At 39.2% G+C, this 19,531-nt stretch overlaps 1 protein-coding gene across 8 annotated transcripts in view; it reads right to left on the bottom strand.

Moving 5' to 3' along the window:
* The window catches only part of tacc2 (transforming, acidic coiled-coil containing protein 2), a 64,790-nt gene that overhangs the window by 32,269 nt on the left and 12,990 nt on the right, over positions 1-19,531 (bottom strand). For 3 of the 8 annotated variants that reach the window (XM_053501563.1, XM_053501566.1, XM_053501567.1), the window contains exons 1-3: positions 6,777-9,711; positions 5,746-5,853; positions 852-1,121 (exon numbers count right to left, since the gene is read on the bottom strand). In XM_053501563.1, the coding sequence (XP_053357538.1) occupies positions 852-1,121; positions 5,746-5,853; positions 6,777-9,709 (3,311 nt within the window). In that variant the 5' untranslated portion in view covers positions 9,710-9,711. Of the gene's footprint in view, positions 1-851; positions 1,122-5,745; positions 5,854-6,776; positions 9,713-19,531 lie in introns of those variants that run through there. The other 5 variants (XM_053501568.1, XM_053501569.1, XM_053501565.1 and 2 more) reach the window with 4 other exon arrangements.

Raw genomic sequence — 19,531 nt, 5'->3', positions numbered from 1 at the left:
CTCACTATATACTGTAGTGGGCAGCAGTGTGTAGAAGGATCCAGGCAGTGCTACTTGCCATAGCACACTCAACCTCTACATGAGAAAAGGAAAGTGCACACTATTCACACGGTCTGTCAACGTGGCTGAGTCACCCTGTCCTCTATCCAAACACAGCAGTGCTAGTGAAATGGTTCATCGTTGACCGTGTAACATTATAGCTCAAACATATCTGGGTGAGCAATCGTATGACTGAAAACATCACAGCGAGAAATATTTTCAAATTATAGAACATGATGTCGATGCAGGAAGAAGACATGACGGAAATAAAAAATAGATCTCCTCAGATTACCACTGAAGATCAACAAAAGACTAAAATGATCTGCCTATAGCTTGTGAAATGTATGTATGTAGACGTCTGTCAGATAGAACACTGTGCTGCCACTTTTATGAGAATCAGCAAGAGAGTAATGTTGTGGAAGCATTAGCTGGCACAGCATATCTCAGCATGACACACTTAGGCTTAAGTAAATGCTGCCATTATTATTATATATCTGCAAGGAAAATCTGCATTCAACAGCAAAAAGTGAATAATGTCTTCCTTGGCAGTTACAGGCCCAAAATTCACACAAAGGACAGAGAGGCTACCTGTGTGATTGTTGCCTTAATTAAGAAAGCCCATAAAACATTAGCAGTGACTCAGCAATAATATGAGTATGTTGCCTCCGTCAGCATACAATAAAGAAGAGGAAAGTTAATATGTGGCATACCAGATTACCTTTCTATTCAAACTCATTTTAAAATGAGCAACCACAGCTGCACTCTCAATGAGTACATCTCACACATTAATAGGAGACGGAAGAGCGGTGTACCTGGTTGGAGGTCCTAACTGCTGTTGCTGAGGTTGAAGGAGTTCTGCAACGTCTGGGACCTGATCCGGAACAGATGGAGGAACAGGAGGTTCAGATTCTAGTTCGGGCTCTAGAGGAGCACTCTCTGGTGGCGTGGGTGGCGGGGTGGGGAATTCAGAGCTGTCACAGAACAGGTGAGCATGGAGAGCAGACGGCAATGTGTCTTCCTCTGGGGGTGGAGGGAAGGAAAAGGCCGACTCGCTCCCATCAGCCGATTCGGGCAGCAGTGGCCTGAACAACACACAAAGGAGGAAGGAGAGCTTGAAGGAAATATGTTTCACTTTACAGGGGCTAAGCCCACGGCTTGTTTTACTACATCCAGCTGACCTTCTGTAAGTGAAAAAAGTCAAATACATTTCTACACAAAACATTTCTATATACATTCACATCCACTTTTTTTTAGAACCACTAATAATCTCAGCTCATTTATTCAATTATTTAATCATGTGACTTATGCAAATACAGGTTTTACTTAGTGCTTTACTTAGTATTACATCAGAATGTGATTTAAGTGACTTTAACCGTGAAATGGATGGTGCCAATGAGACTGGTATGAGTATTTGATCTGGGATTTTCACTTCCAATTTTAGAGATTTTAAATTTTACACAGCTAAAGCTGATTGAGGTAAATGCATTCACTGGATTTTTAAAGAAGGTTGAAGCCAAGAAAAAAAAATATTTGCACTTCCACTGCAGTCACTCCAGCAGTAATAAAAGAAAATATGCATGCCTTAACACCACCAATACATTCTGTGAAATTATGCAATATGGACAATGTGCCAACTTTACGCTATATACTTAATCAAGCTATGTGGGATACTGAAATGTAAATAGTTTAAAGTACAAACATGTATTGCAGTCCCAATTAAAAAGAAAGTAAGCAGAGAAACAATCTTACAACACTTATGTGGTTTGTGTACAAGACGTAAGAGACACATGTGCTATGTGAGAAGCTCTTCCGTTCCTTTGTCTGGTTTAATCTGCTCCATCCCATTATCTTATGACCTTAGGTAACAACTGAGGACAATAATATATTAAACACTGCATAACTGGGAATATTGAACAGGGATATTAAACAGTGCATACCTGGACTGTACTATGATAGGCAGCTGTTATCATGTTCTATAGCTAAAACTGGTAGTGAGGAAGGTTGATAATGCTGTAAACAAATGTTTTACTCATGAAGTTCAAAAATCCTTATCATGAAAAAAAGTTTTGTGAGCAACACATTTTTCTTGATCTAATTTGGTGCTACTACTTTCTGCCTGAGTCACTACAATATCATAATCAACGCATGAGTTTTTATTATTAAAACTCAACAAATATATTATCGGTGCTAACCTGCCACAAAACAATTGCAGGCTGATTTTTCCATTGTGACAAAATTGTGGAGTAACAGCTTTTTGCAAAATCACATAAAATTCATACTGATATGAAACAAAGAAATACTATGTACTTTTAACACCCTAGGGACTGAGAGAAAAATTTACAAAATATCTTTTCATTTGCAATACTTTTTGCTTAATTTTTTTTTTAAAAAAAAGCTTGTTTTTCTCTTTTTCTGTCAGTTGATCTGTAATGGGCATTAACTGAGCTAGAATGAAATCGTAAAAATAAGGCAAAACCAGATAGGTCAGAAATGAGAAAGCAATCACAGTATCAAATGCTTGGTAAGGTCTGGAATAAAGTAACATGAGCATTAAAAGTCGAAATGGGTGTATTCTCTGGAGTACTCTTAATACTGTGTAGGTAAAAAGCACCAAGTGTGTTCCATTAGAACGCTCTAAGATCAGATTGGATTCATATGCACTGGGAGTTGTAGTTCTTACCACCATGTTTGTAAGCTGATTATTGCTATTTGAAATGTAGGTGCCATTGATGGCTGGCCAGTACTTGTAATTATAATTTTTACTATGATATTCCCACTAATAGGACCATACTTCCAACCTCAAATAAATATTTATATGTCACCTACACCAATCCTAACTAGTTCCTGTCTACAACTTTCCTAGATTCTGTATGAAGTCAAGGTTCTATAAGGTTAGGCATTTCGAATAACTTGTTTAACCCCTTTCTGATTCACTTGTTTCCTTTTATAATTCTTGATAGTTCTGGTAAGAGGAGAAGTGCCACATGTTGGTCTAGAATGTAATCCTAGACTGGAATAGAGTGTTGGAATGTAATTCCCTCTGAATTGCCAGCATATTTTAGTACAATATATTTTTTGACAAAATTGATATAAAACCACATATTTTGCATAAAACCTTAGTCATACAGTAAGTGTACTATGGGTCAGGTGATTGTATCAGGTGATTGCATGCCATTGACTCACATCAAAAGAATAAATAAAATGTAAGATACAAAAAAGTCATACATCATAATAGATATTAGACAAAGAATGATGGCAAAAGCCCGACTGGGTAGACAGCAGACGGTCTTCCAGCTGTTCATAGTGAGGGCCAGCCTCCTGCCACACTCTAAAAATATACCCCACTTATGCGTCTCAGCCTCCAGACATCCACACTCCTTCAACAACTGTGCATTGCATAGCATAGCATAGCTTAGCATAGCATACTACACGCATTTCCAATACACTGCATCCTGTATTACTCAACCAAGCCCTATAAAATCACCACAGATCTGTGCATCTCATATAACATGAGTATAATATGAGTATAACATCTCAATAAAGCTGTAAGTTAGGTACACTTTCGCTGAAAGTTAGCTATAATGGCAAGATAATGGCAAGAACAAAAGAAGAAGTTGTAAAAGATGCCAGGCAGCACCGTTATCTCTCTCTGACACTTACACACAAATACGTATTAACATATATTCTCACACAATGTAATCACTTGGGAGCAGCTGTATTTTCTAAAATAGGTCTAGAGGCCCAGACAGTGTCTAATAGCAAACAGACTGCAATAAATAAAAGTAGCTAAAGGAGCTGGCACATAACAATGCAACTAGTGTATAAAGCAGTTTTCACAATTTTTATGCTTCACCAGAAGCAATTCCAGGCAATTATCGTTGAGTTCTATAGTTATATATAGAATTATAGTTGAGTAGCCATATAAAACAGCTTACATATTTTTAGTTTGTGCTTTCCAGACAGTTTTTTTTTTCCCTGAGTGACCATGAATTACCACAATACCTCTGATTCTTAAAAAGATTCTTCTGAATGACTCTTGTGTGGGCATTTTTCCTTTACATTAAGAAAACTTAGCTTTCCTACGCATCCAACCTTTGGCGCCCCTTAAGAATTCTGAGTAATGTGACTGGAACTTTTAGGCAAACCTTTTAGTAAAGTATTAAAATTTTCAAAATATTAACAAACTGTATACAATTAGAGTATATTTTTGCGTTCAGTTATCTGTGGTAACATAACATAAAAAGCCCCTTTTCCACGACTGAGGTTTCCATACAAATACATAAAATTAACATTAAAGAATACACAAAGCTTTTATCTTGCCTAACCCTTTCATGATAAACTCTGATGACTATTTCCAAAATATAAACAACTATTTAAACAATCAAGCAGCTAGAAAAGTAAATTCATACCACACAATTGTCACAGATAATATGTGTTTAGGTCAATGAGATTTAAAAGTAATGATACTGCTCACATGCAGGTGAACACCATCTGTTACTGTTATGGTGAGCATGTGTATATCCACTTGTGGCTTGTTAGCACTTGTTTATGTTAGTCAGAGTGGAAAGAGCTGAACAGACGGAGACCTTATCATGCAGAAATCTTAGTGTCATATTTATTTAGCTTTTTTTCACTGGCAGTAACATTGAAATCCCAAAAGATGTTTCACAGCGACGATCATACCGAGCATAGTCATCTGGTTGAAATCAGGAATGAGAGAGCGAGAAGCAGTGACAGAGACAGAAGCAAGATGCTTCTTTACACCACAGAGTTCCTCCCACTTTCCATCTGTAGTGGCCTGAAAATGATTAGCACTTAATGTACCCATGAGCCTCAGCAACATTAAAGAAGGTATATGAGTAAAGTTTAGGAATGGTGAAATAAGTGCAGAACTTACCAAGTTGTGGAGCGCACCGAGTCCACTAGCCTGAGTAAGTACAGACTACACACTGCAGCATGAAGGGTATTCCCTTTAGGCGCTGCACTCAAAATACCTCAAGTCTCTCTCTCTCTCTCTCTCTCTTACTCACACACACACATTTTGACACACTCATTCACATTGGTCTTGAGTGTGCTACTGCTCCATCCCTTTTGTTCTACACTGATAGGCCTCTAGGAATGACCTCATGTGAGGGGTGTTGGCGCAAATAGCAAACATATATATATGCATGGTTGCACATTCTTGCACTCAAACACACACGCGCACACACACACACACATTCACACATGTAGCCTACATTCTTTTTGGACCACATATGCAAGAAAGTCAGACAGAATCAGAGAACTACTTTTCAGTACGCTAAAACCACTTATGCACCAGAACACAGCCCCAGTAATTACCAGCATGAACTAAAAGGCTAACCTTTTGTATATTTACGAATGAAAAGGATTGAAGATGTTATAATGTCTGTCACTCATTGGCCCCAGTCTGTCTATCCTAGTAAACTTCTGGGTCAAAGGGTATGACAGACAGGCAGCAAGTGCTCTATGGTGTGGCTATGTGGTTTTCTCGTAAGGTCGGTGAAGAGTGAAAGACACAAACATACCATTAATAAGTGAGTAATTAATCTATACTAAAAACCTAAATAAAATGTTGAATCTGGTCTTTTTTCTAACAAAAACATTCAACAGCTTATAGGATTAAAAAAAGAAGAAAGAAAAAAAACTACTTGCAAAAGTGATAAAAGAGGGTAATAAAGTTCATACCTGCTGTCTGGTGGATCCTCTGGGTGCTCCTTTACAACAGACTCACTCTCTTTAGTGGGGGAAAGAGACTCTGGTTCAGCTTGAGGTTTATCAAGACTTTCAAAAGGTCTAGGAAGAAACAACAAGCATAGAAAAACAGGTCAAGAACTGATTAAGAGTGCATTACAATACAACGATCACATTAGCAATTGTTTATAGTCTCTGTGAGGGCGATGTTCTGTTGGGTGTCTGTATGAATAGGCTCTTTCTTGCCACAAAGGGCATGAGGTGATGTCATTGCTGAGATCACCTTCAGGAGATAATGGATCATAGTAGATGTGCAACCATTCAAAAACCACCACAATAACTTATACAAATCCCAAGTCTATACTTCCTAACCTTATGTGAATTGAAGCCAGACCTCAAGACTTGGCTAGAAAGTGGGGTAATATTTGTCATAAAACACAGCCAAGAACAATGACTGCCATTTGACTGACTTTTTAACCGTGTTTACTCACATTTTTTAAACATAACGATCAAATAACTTTTAATGAGTTGCCTTAATATATATATATTTTTTCACTACAGGAAGCGCTGAAATGCTCAGATAACTTCATGATAACGTCTACATCTACATCTAGGCATTTGGCAGACGCCCTTATCCAGAACGACTTACATTTTTATCTCATTATACATCTGAGCCATTGAGGGCCTTGCTCAAGAGCCCAACAGTGGCAACTTGGTGGTTGTGGGGTTTGAACCCGGGATCTTCTGAACCATAGTCCAATGCGTCAAGCACTGAGCTACCCCTGATAAAAACCAGTCTACAGATGTACGTATACACAAAAGTGCAAAGATACAGTCAGATTGGAACCTTTAAAATGCTTCCTAACTTCTTCTTCACTCAAAGTAATTTCAACTACCACAAATATTTAAGAAACTAAAATAAAAACTGGAAATGTACTGTATATATGCTAAACATTTTATTTAATGAATAGAAAACTATATGAATAATCACTACATGAATTCTCTCCTAAGCAGGCTACAAGTACCTGTTATCCGCAGATCCACAAGGTGTCTCGAGCTTATATTTCTGTTGCGGTTGAGATATAGAGGCTGCCTGTTTCAGCGCCCTGAGCCAGTCAGAGGTTTCACATGATTCTTCTGTGCCGAGAGTGTTTTCGGTCAGTTCGATTACAGGACTAACAGCTGCAGGACTGTCTGAAATATCCACCTCCAATAATGCACTAGTCTTCAGAGTACCTGACCTGTCTTCATCTGCTGATACTTGTTCATTGTATTTATCGCTATCACCATTCTCCTTCTGAAAATTTTTGTCTGATAAAGTTAAGTCCACTTTACCATCTTTTGAGCTATGCTCTGGTTTCAATACATCTGAAGAATTTTCACGCATCGTCTGAATAAATGAACTGGCAGCTTCATGACCAGCGTCTGCATTAGCACTAATTAATGTCTGGGAAAGGTCCTGTGAGCTTGACACTGTGGCAATAGCAGTGAGTTTGGAGCTTGATGAGAGCCCTTTTTCCGGTTCAGTCTGTAATCCATCACTTATACTCGATTCCAGAAGATCAGTCCCACCACTTGCTGTTTTGACTGTGAAGGAAACTGAGTCCTCCTCTTTGTGTTCAGGCAATCTTCTCTCATTTCCTTCCTTTATGTCTGTAAGATTACACACTACAGCACCAGTATCAGGCCTTTCAGACTTCTCTGTGAGTTTCCTGCCCTCTGCTGTCTCATTCTCTTTTCCCTCCTCTTTGCATCCACTTAGCTCTTCCTTCCTGTGCTCCATCTGCTTGACCTCTCCTGAAATAGCTGGTTGTGTCTTCATATTTTTGGCCTCCTCTTCAGTTCCTGTACTTGTTGGAAGGCCATGCAACTCAATCTTTTGTGCTTCAGATTCAAACGTGTCCCGCCATATTATTTTGTTTTGTGAATGATTGATATCCATGGATGCCTCATTATGGTGGCCCTTCTCCAAAGTATCACACTGGAGGGGTGTACAAGGGAGTTCGAGATTGTGAATTTGAGCTTTATTTTCTGAATCTCTATTATCCACGTCTTTAGTGGCATCAACGACACGCTCACTCTCCACATTCTCAACAGGAGATCTGTAAACAGATGGTAGTATCACCTCAGCCTGGACACTAGCACACTCTTCAGTACACTTGTTCTTGCCAAAGGTTACGGCACTGAGACACTGATCCTCTGTTTTGTTTTCGAGGTGGGATGTGCTAGAATTCTCACATGGCTTAGAGAAATCACTGGTAAGTTTCACAGCTTCACAAAGTCCAGGTATGACTTCCTCCACATGTTCAGGTGTATCCACACTGACCTGTGAGTCACTTATATGACCCACTTGAGGTTTGCTTTTACTTTCTTGTGATGTTTGAGTGACAGGTGGTGACAATTCTTTCAGCTCAGTGTTTTCAAGAGATTGTGCAGAAATGCTCTGGAACTTATTTTCCTGATTGTTTACCCTAATCTCATTTGCTAGGATTCTACCTTCTGCATTATTTTCATTTATGTCTTTAACTATAGAAGAGACATCTTCAAAGTCTGTTTGCTTGATACTGGGTTCACTTTGATTTGTATTATCATCAAGACACCCATCTTTCCCGGTAATGACATTGTCATGATTCGTCATCAACGTGACATTTTCCAACTTCCCCAAACTATTACAGGAGGGCTCAGATTCAGCTTTACTTTCCCGAATCTCATCGTTGTTCTCTTCATAACTAGGACAGCTAACTTTTAATTCTTTTAGCGAAACATCATCATACTTTTCTAAATCTTTAGTTTCCCGTGTTTCTGCAGCTTTAATGCATTCTTGTGGTTGTTTTAATTCTGTAGGCTGGGACTTAATATTTAAACCAGGTGCCAAATCCAATTTACTAAATACTATCTGGCCTTGTGTCTGCTCTCTCTCACAGCATGTCACTTGCATCAGGTCCTGATCCATGGATGGATAAGTGGTTTCAATCAAATCCGTACCAAAGCTCTGCACTTCTTCCGCAAGCTCTGTGGGGATTACAGCCGAATCAGAAAGACAAGTCTTCAAAGTTGTTTCTGGTACTGTTTCATCTAAGTGTTTTTCTTCTTCATTGTTCTTTTTTTCTTCTGATGTCTCCATCTGATCCATCTTTATCAATTTCTGCTTAGCATCGGTTTGTACTTTTTCTGCTTGTATCGCTATATGTTGATTGATCTTTTGTGGTTCATCTAAAGTTACTGTTTGCTTGTTTGTGTTTATATCATCTTTACAGCTTCCAGACAGTCTATCCTCCAATGTACCTATGTTATTGATAGATTGCTCAGACTTCATTTTATTTTCAGAAACAGAAAGTTTATCTGATTCGGTTTGTCCTTTAAATAGACTAGTATTATTTACACATGCGGGTTCTTCAATTTGCTTCAACTCAATCATCTGTTTTTTTTCTTCAATATGTTCTTGAAGCATTTTATTTATTCTAACTGTATCATCCTTATTAAAACTGTCTATATCCTCTAATAGCACCTGATTTAGAACAGGGTTGATTTCAGAGGAAGCATGTGTGAGGCTTGAGTCTTGTGATATTACAGTGGAAGGTTTAATCTTACACTTTTCCTTAGCCATAGGTGTTTCAGCCTCTACCAAGGAATTCGACTTTGCATAGGCAGATGGTGAGGCCTGAGAATCCATTCTGTCCTCTGATTCAGAGCTGGCATATCCAAATGACAGGCAAACTTTATCTGCTGCTGACGTATCTGGCTTAGAGATTACATCACATTTGTCATAGAATTTGCTGTCATCACAGTGTTGTGAAATGAGAGGTACAGATTGTGTTCTTTGCTCAGTGCCCTGTGCTATACTACTAACTTCAGTTATATGTTTTGTATGCATAATTTGATCCCTGTCATAATGAGGACTTCTTTGTCTCCCTGCTTCCATTGTTAGAACCACTTCAGCTTTTTCCTTTTGTACCATAAAATCAATCTCCTTATTTGCATTTTCATCACTTTGTAGGCTGCCAAGTGCCAAATTAGCACCTTCTAACTTGGTATCCTGCACAGGAGAAGCCATGACAGTTTTTACAGCTGGAATTAACTCATTTATACAGGAAGGGCTGTTATCATTTCCCATTTTTTCTCTCTTCTCCTTAGGTGTTTCTATGAGATCATTTTGAATATTGGAGCATAAAACTTCTCCTTCGCTTATACCACATGCAGCCATATCAAGAGATGGGAGGTCTTTTGTAGACATAATACTCATGCCAACGTCCAAGACTGCTCCACTGTCACGATCTATATCTGTTTGAAATTGCAGCTTAATCAAGTTCTCCTCAGGTTTTGTTTTGGCACCTTGCTCCAAGATCACAGTATTTGTATTCCAATTCTGTTGAAAAGGGTCTGAACTGATAGTAAACTGGCTTGAATTGATCTTTTTATTTTCATCACTATTTCTTGGCAAAGTAGTACCATCCACTTCTTTAGAAGCCAATTTGATATCTTGCTTGGAAGAATCACCGTCTGTTATTATATCTTGGACCAACACATTCATCAATAAAGAACCGTTATCTTTATTATTTTTCTTTGTCGCCACAGAGTCAGACGCCACATCAAGTTTTTCTACTGGATCATTTTTTATAATCTCATTTCTCATATCTGTTGCACCCACACTTACATTGTTCAGAGTACTGATTTTATTATAGTTGCACTGTGTTTCCTCTTCTGAGGCAGAAACATTATATTCATTAGTGACCTCCGAGTGACTCATCATCAGGCCAGGAGGTACTTTAGGATCACTTTGAATGTTGGAAGATAAAACTTCCCCTTCCCCCATGACGGATACATCTATTTCAGGAGGTGTGAGGGCTTTTGTAGACTCAACACTCATCGCAACTTCTGAGACTGCTTGATTGCAATGACCTAAATCTGTTTGATATTGCAGCTCACTTGTCTTCTCTTCAGGTTTTAATTGAGAATATTCCCCCAAGACTGCAATATTTGATATCTGGTCCTGTGTAGATATGTCTGTACTGTTAGAAGACTGGCTTGACAGAATATCCTCTGTTTTGGAACATTCAGCAGCAGATTGTTCTTCTTTATGACAAGTTATTAAAAGTTTCTCAAGTGCCTCAAGCTTAATATCCACTTCAGGTTTTCCATCTTTGGAGGTCTTATCACCATCTAGGTTGCGCTTAGTCAAATTAGTATCTTCTCCTGGGAGAGCAACATTATAGTCATTAATGACCTCCCAGTGACTCATCATAGGGCCTGGAGGCCTGAGCACAATAGGCACTTTAGTATCCATTTGAATATTAGCACAGCCAGAGGGTACACTCCCTTCCACTGGGCTGGATACTTTTATAGCAGTAAACGTGGGATCTTTTGTACTTACAACACCCGTGGCATCTTCTGAAGCTGGTCCATTGTCATGCCTGGAGTCTGTCTGATATTGGAGCTTACTTATGTGCTCTTCAAATTTTGCTAGAGGACATCCATTGAAAATTGCACCGGGTTGTTCGGTATTTGATTTGAAGTCCTTCTTGGATATGCTTGGGCTGTCAGGAGAGTGACTGGGCAGCAGATCGTTTGCATCTGAACAGGAGACGGATTTTTCCTCAGATTTTATACTGTGTTCCTGAGCAACATTTTCTGAAGTTTGCAACTTTAACTTGGACTCCTGCTGAACACTGTCACTCAAAATGCTATGCAAATCATCTTCAAAAGATTCCTTCGCATCATATTCCACTGACGTAGCTTGTCTTCTATCCACTTCTTCGGTGGTGAGCACAATCTCAGATTTTTTCTCTACATCAGACACAATAGGGTCAGAAAGATTGACGAGTTTCATCTTGTCACTTCCACCATCTTCCAGAACAGTATTTTGCAGTTCACCTGCTTTTTCATTAGTATCCTTTAATGTGGGTTTTTGCTCAAGGGTGCTCTCGGTCATCATTACAAGTTTATCCTTTCCTTGATCCTCTTCTTTGCTTTTTAAAAGCGGATCAGGATTTTGGTTCACCGCATTGTTCTCAGAGGTCTCCGTCTCATTAGTACTCACACTCTTCATTGCTTCTTCTGACCTCATTGTGATATTATTAGAAGTTGTTGAATCTTTTGAATCATTTCCTATTTTGCCAACAATATGCTTTTCAGGCTTTTCTTTTACAGTCATGTTTTCCTCCGTCCCCTCAGCTTCACAGGTACTTTCACACTTGGTATTATCAGCTTTTTGGGGTGGGTCTGCTTCCCTGTTGCTAAATAACCCCTGAAAGCTAAAGCTTGTCTCATGTACTGGGTGCCACAGATTCTCATGAACTGTTAGTGGTGGCAAAGAGGAAAAACCAGTCACCTGACGTGGCCTGTCATCTTGAAAGCCCCCAGTTGCCCCATCGATATTGTCAAAACTTCGAGTGCTGCTCTTCATTTCCAGCTGAGATGTAGATGATGGGTGCTGATCTTCAGTTTTATTGCATATGTCGTTTTCTGTCCACGCCTTGTTTTGTTGGGTGCTGCTAATTTCAGTTTGAATCCATGAAGTATTCTGTACCTGTTGATAGCTGGTCGGTGCAGCAAGATCTCTACCATCTGCTGAAGCCGCAGGTAGAAGTGAAATATCGCTGTTTGGCTGGTTTTCACCAAATGCATCAAAACCCTCTTTCAGATGAGCTTCTTTCTCTAATGCGTCCTTGTTCTCTGTTTCAGTGGAGTTTAAAAGAAAGACAGGAGAGGAGGGGTTGATCAAGCTGCCGGCAATTGTTTTGCTGCCGGTCAACAAAGGTAAAGCTGTGTCAGCTACGTCTGTTGTGGCCAAAGTGACGAGTTCATCCCTTTGCTGCGGTTCCACCAGTGTCACTCCGTTGTCATGGAGAGAAAAAGATTTTGTCACTGTCAAGGGCAGTGCCTGCTCTCCAAATAAAGTCTCTGCTCCACCCCTTTCTTTTTCTCTCCCCTCCTCTGTTCCTCCCTCTCTTCTCTTCTCCAGTGACTCAGAGCCCTTTCTCGTACAATCAGGTTTGTCGGTAAACTCTGGTGTAGCAGTGACCACATTCATGTCCCCGACACTGGATGTGCCTGTTTCTTTTGCGCCAGCTGCAGACAGAGTCTCCCTCCCCAGAGAGCAATCAACTAGCAGACCTCCTCCCAGCTCTTCATCCTCATCAGAGTTTTGTAGCATTTTTCTGCTCCATCTCACCTCAGATGCTGCTTCTACCTCCTTAGCTTCCTTCGCAGGTGAGTTATTAATCTCTGGCAAGCTTAGCAAACATAAGTGCACTTCTGCTGCCATCATTTCACTCAGTTTTCCATCAGAACACAGAGATTCCTGTGATTTCTCTAATTCTGTAGTTCCATTTAAATATCCTTTCTCTGTCATTTTCACTGTTTCTGAATCTTCACTTCTCTTCTCTCTCACTCCCGCACATTCTATCATTTCTGGTAGCGTGGATGTCGTTAGTGGTGGTGTAAAATCAGCGGCTGATGCTGAAGCCTCCTCAAGGGCACTCTCCTCCTCCTCCTCCGTCTTTATCCCTTTAGTACTAGTTCTGCTCAGAGAGCGCGTTTTCCCCCGCACTCGTGTGTGTGTGCCAGCTTCACCGCCAATAAAAAACACATTCTCCTCCTCCACCTCCTCCTCCTTCTTCACTGGACATGCCTCTGAACTGCATCTCTTTTCATGCTCATGTTCATTGGCTTCTCCATCTCTAAAATTAAGCACAGTGCTATCAGTAGATCCCTTATGTAAACATTTCTCATGTTCGCCTGCCAACGTCGAGTTGAGGTTTAGGGTTTCATGTTCTGATATTGACTTAGAGGGTCCATCTGGCTCAATACGGTTACCCTGTTGGTCACTTCCCTGCAGATGGTCCAGTGTGGGGGTTGCTGTAGCCTCAGGTGGGGTAAGATGAGCCTGATGAGATAAACACCCTGGAGGTATGGAGCAGAGTTGGCCCAGCTGTCCAAGGGTGTCTAACAACTCTATTTGATTATCTGCTTTTGTCTTTGTTTCTGACTGAGTCTTTGTTTGAGTAATAATTTGTGCTTGTGTCTCTGACCCCAGCAATGTCTGTGTGTTTAGTTGTATCCCATCCCAATCGAAGTTCTCAGCCCTAGAACAAGAATTAATGTCATCTTCTGTTGATTTATTATACATGCCTGTAGTGGTAATAATTTGTGTGTCTATTTCAGGCTTTTCAACAGGACCTGTTGTAGTTTTATCCTCCTCATGTGGCAAGTCTTTGTGAACTTCTGAGCTGACACTGTCCGGTACTTCCTGTATTGTATAGATTTTATTGACTTCAGTTTCTGTAAATGCCTCTGTTGGTGCTTCATTGTTTTTTAAATGTTTATTTCTCTCTGCATTCTTTGTTATGTCAGTGTTTGTTTCCCTTTCAGGCTCTTTCTGCAAATCTTCCTTTTGCTCACTGTGCAATTTCTCACTGTGTTTTTTGGCGTCTTCGGCCCTTGCCTGCTCTGGCAGTGTTTTCCCTAATATATAGTCTCTGAAGCTAAACACAGCCTCCTCTGTACAAGATGCTAAATCAGTAGTTTGCGCTCCAGGATTTCCATGACAACCGAGGTCGCATCCTGTTTGAGATTCTGTGAGTGAAATTGGCAGTGACATAGGATCCTCCTCGATATTTGCACTCTTGAGTTCCTCATTAACAGTTGCGGATGCATCCTCTGACAGACAGCAGTCAATCTGATCTGTGCTGCCTGGAGTGATTGAGTGTGAGGACATGCCAAAAGAGGCTATTTGTTTCTCACATTCTTGAAAGGCTTCTTGAAGCTCAAGGTCCAACAACATTGCTGAGGACTGCTGTGATGGTGCATTTCGCTGAATTGGTCCAGCTGAACGGAGCTGCGGAACTGATAAGCTCTCTGTGGAAACCGCCTCTCCATCTTGGCTATATGGGATTCAGTAATAGAGAACAATCTAGATAAATGGTTGAGATTTTTAAACAAATACGCCGGCAGAAATCCGTAAACTAGTGCACGCCATTCCACAATGCAAAAACAACCCATGCACAACCACAGCACAACAAGCTGTTTTCAGCACTCCAAGTGGCAGCAAGCAGAAACTATTTGGCCACAAAAGCAATTAATTTCTGTCCAAGTCCTTTCATTTGCCAACACAAGCGCAGCCATACAGATGCTCATGAAACAAGCATAAGAGAGAGAGAGAGCTGTACATTACAACCACCCTCATGCTCCTGCTTCTGGTGCTGAATCACAGCTGCTGAGTCACTGGCCAATACAATAGCACCAGCTTGTTCAGATACATTGCCCTCACCCTGCCTCTGTCCTTTCAGCCTCAGGAATTCTTCCTCTGAGCCTTTTTGTTAAAGAGACATTCACATATTGAAGCTAATATAACTTAGCACATTCTTCTCTACCAACTGAAACCCAGTATATACAGCAATCAATCAATCCCAACATCAAATAAAAACACAATTTTCACAATAAGCAAGAGGATGCCTTCTGGCACTCCTTTACAATGTAATTTGTAAGGTAATAACACTGTGAACTGTTGTCTATCATAGAAACTGGGTTGAAAAAAAGCTGCCTTATTGAACCTAAAGTCAGAAAGATCTTACACATAACACATACTGCCAGATGTGAGAGGAGAAAAAGGGTGTGAATGGCAAGCCCATGCTTGCATACCAGTGTGTGTGTGTGTGTGTGTGCGTGTGCGCATGCATGCCTGTGGATGACTTGGCACACACCTGCCAGTTTCATTGCAACTAATTACTCTTTGTTATCCTTACAGAGCTACACTACCCATAATGCTGGGATTTATGATAAATGTTCCTACTGTCTTGCCTTTGTCAAATGATTTAATATTATATAAATCAGCATCAGCAAACTAAATAGTTTTATATAATAACCTAATAATCCCACCATTATGAAACTGGCTTAGTCTGCACAAACACAGAGAAAGAAAGAGAGAGTATACATGTTACCCATATAGGCTCTACTTGATCAAGAAATGACTTATCAACTATAATATGAAACATGATGGAAATCATATCTATAGGAATCAACAGGAATATCTACACTGCACCTCTTCCATATTTTAAATAATGTAGAAGAGAGAGATAATATAAAACGTAGAGAATATACAATTACGATTTAGAATTAATAAAGCAATTTGTCTATCAATCTATCTATCTATCTATCTATCTATCATAATCTACCGATATAGGGAGATTTTCGGTAGCTACCATATGTGGATATGAAATCAGGAACAACATGGAGGCACAATTAAATACTTTCTGTAGTCTCGTTGGAGACACTGATCTATTTTCCTTTACACTCACTGACCATGTTATCAACCACATCTAACATGGTATAAGCACACTATGGTTATACAGCTACTGGTTGTAATCCCTCTTTTGCTATGCACAATATGTCAGCCCACTCAAACAACAATCGTAGGACCAATGCTGACTAAATATTATTTGGGTTGTAACACAAGCTCAGCATAGCATTTATAACGGCATGGTAGTAGCACGGCAGTGTATGTGGCATACGTGGTAGCACATCAGACATTTCTGAATGCAGAGTTAGAAGGTGACTTGAACTGTGTTTGATTATATAATGTATACATATAACTGTGTTTGGCCATAATTTGTCATTTCCAATCGCAAACAAAAAAATCACTCCTTAAAATTCACTCCAAGTTCAATGAGTGACATGAAGTCAGCATGGCTGTTCATAAAAGCTTCCCTTTAAACAAGTTATGCTGTACAGCATATTCCAGTATTATATATACAATATAAACAAATTTGCTTATTAATCCTATATCATGCACTGTACAGTCGTCCAGTTGCTATTTAAAGAAAGAACATATGAATCACTATTTGTTGTGAATGAGCTAGATAGAATAACCCACGGTGCATGAAAAAGACAACATTCTGTTTTTTTTCCCCATGCGTTATATGTGTCTAATAAATAGGCCAGTAAGGAGGACTTAAATCTAGAATTCACAATAATTTTTTGTTGTTAACTATTACATGTGCTATGCATATTACATAGGAAACATAACAATAATGTGTGTGACGTGCTCTGTAGTCTACAGCTTGGAGCCATGCGTTAGTCAAGTTTTGTTTAAAATATAGAGCTGTAGTGCGGTGTACATTTTCAATCCATGTATTTCCACAGGATATGTGCACATTATTATTTAGATTTCTGGTAAAGGTAAACATGCATACATGCACACTGCTATATCTGAATGCTACACAGGTTTCTCTCTGCATTTTTCCAGCTGTTACCTCGTTACAACGGCCACCACTGATGGACCGGCCTCTGTGTAATGCTGCGCTGCTCCCAGCAGAGGATCTCCTTGCTCATCCGGATTACTGCTAGTTATTCATACAATTTAGTCACATGAACACACAGAGAGGGATATGCTTGAGCAAGAATTATGTTTTTTTCCCCTTCAAAACATGCCCCTGAATAGCTGATGTAATAAGCATAGTCATCATTTATTGATTAGCACACTTCTTAGTGCTCTGTGGTTCATGAAAATCTTCCCTGTTCCTGCGTTAATAATTAATACCTTGTCTGCTGCAGGGGTGTAGTTGTGGTTTCATGAGAGGGAGGCACTATGAGTGTGAATACTTCAAATGGGATTTTGCCCTTGTCTTTAATGGCTGTGTGAGTTTTCCACTAAAACGATCACATACAGCCGTGAACTCATGCATACAGAAGCACACCCACACGCATATGCTTTTCTGCTCATTTCTTTCTCCTTATACCTTTCACTGTCCTATGTGGAATATTATAAACGAATGGAACAGAAAAGAAAACCATTTGCCATATCCTCACAAGATCAAAAGTCTGATAAGGCCACAACTATGTGTCCACGAGGCTAAAAACATGGCTGTTTAAGGGATGACATTACTCTCCCGTCAATCAGTGTGACATTAACTAAACATTGAGTTAATGCTTTCCTCTGAGCGTTTTCATCTGTCTTGTGTCATAGCATACGCAGCACTTGAAAAAGATGCAGTGGCTGGCTTCATGGGTTCATTTCTCAGAGAAAGCTTTTGCTTGACATGTGATAAGAGGAAAACTCGCTAGTGTTTACACATTCACAAATGACCAAATTGGGAGAAAATTGCATAAAATTAAGAATAATAAACTTCCAGATGTGAAGTGCGTTTTAATGACATTACTCTGCAAATTGTTAGGAAGTGAAATCGTTACCATTTCCATAATACCTGAACTACAACTACAGCTGCATGCGCGTTCATGCACAGGCCTGCCAGTGGAAGCTGCTGACAATTTTTCCACAACGATGAGTCACAGAACTTTGGAGACTTATTCAACACCTGCAGCATTAATCCGCCCTTCAAAGACAAAGGAATTGTCCACTCAGGTCTAAAGCTTCGGTTTTCATTTGAACTGAGCATACATGGTAAAAAAAAATGTGTCAGCTGCACAAACGTATAAAACAATATTTTTAATCTGTTGCGCAGTCTGTAAATAATTCAACAGATAGACAGCAGGCAAGACAATCTTGGCTCTACCTTCAGCTTAAACATTAAGTGCAGAAAGTCACCCTTGACATGCGGGTATTTACATTAAACATACTGTAGAAACGCTTGTGCTTTTTAAAGGCATACTGCATTCACATGCCCACATTTAAGGAAACATTAATACACTGGATATTAAATAAGCATACGAAAAAGTGTCAAGTTTAATACTTTTCAGATCATACCCCACAGTAATTTATATTTATATATTGATACAATTTGTTAATGTACAATTTACAGATTTTAACAACAAACAAAAATGACTAAGCCACTTCTTTCCTTCATAATTTACATAAAGATGAAGTAGTTATTTATTTAAGATAAATAAGGATTTTCCTTAATTATTTTATTTAAGGTAAAGTAAGACTTTTTTTGTTTTTTACGGACATCAGTTTGAGTGGTTTGCTTATATATGACCCATCAAATCTAATCTAATCAGATATTAAGTTGCATTTTGAGTGATTTGAGTTACACATACTTTCAGATTCTTGATTCAAAAAGCTCCATTTTAAAGTTTACTTTTTTCAGGTGCAGCTGCTAAGATATGGTCAGTGCGAATTTGTTTTCGAGGAGCAAATTTGTTTATAAGGAGCGCGCCAGAAAATCTATCGAATTTCTATTTTTAGACACATAGGATCCTTATTTAAATGAGGATTCTATGATGTAATAAGAAAGAAGGAACACTCAGCCTCATTTTAACACAATATTTCTCTGCTACCCCTAAAGACAACTTTACTTGCAGTGCGGTTTTATAGTGAACAAATGCGTTTTTCTATCACACCTGAAATAAGCAGCCTCTGTAGTCTTCATTAAAGTGGCTTACAAATAACATTTAAACTGAATAAAACTTTCTGTTAAAGGGTCAGGAAGCTACGGTATGTTTTAACAGATTTTTACTCAAATTGAGTATTTGATACATTTCACCTACTGCATGATACGGGCCATAGCACCCAACTAAGCTCTGCTTCTTGTTTTAGGTTACCTGACTTAATATGACACATTTTGGTAAACATTACAAGGTCATATGAGACTGTACTGATTTATTAACTTAACGGATCGTATATCTGTTTATTCTTAATCATATTCCTAAACAAATCTTAGGATCATTTTTCTTCGCTAGTCGTAATCACATCAGTAAGTTACAACAATTATATTAATATGGATGTATTATGTAATAACTGGCTATAAGACAGGGATTTGTTTTTGTTGTTTGTTTTCCCTAGGTTTTTTTTTTTTTTAATAATGGCGTGTTTTAGTGGTATTAC

Source organism: Clarias gariepinus, chromosome 8, assembly GCF_024256425.1.
Source record: "Clarias gariepinus isolate MV-2021 ecotype Netherlands chromosome 8, CGAR_prim_01v2, whole genome shotgun sequence".
Taxonomy (NCBI): Eukaryota; Metazoa; Chordata; class Actinopteri; order Siluriformes; family Clariidae; genus Clarias; species Clarias gariepinus.
The sequence above is the reverse complement of the archived record's forward strand: the minus strand, read 5'-3'. Positions and strand labels throughout refer to the sequence as shown.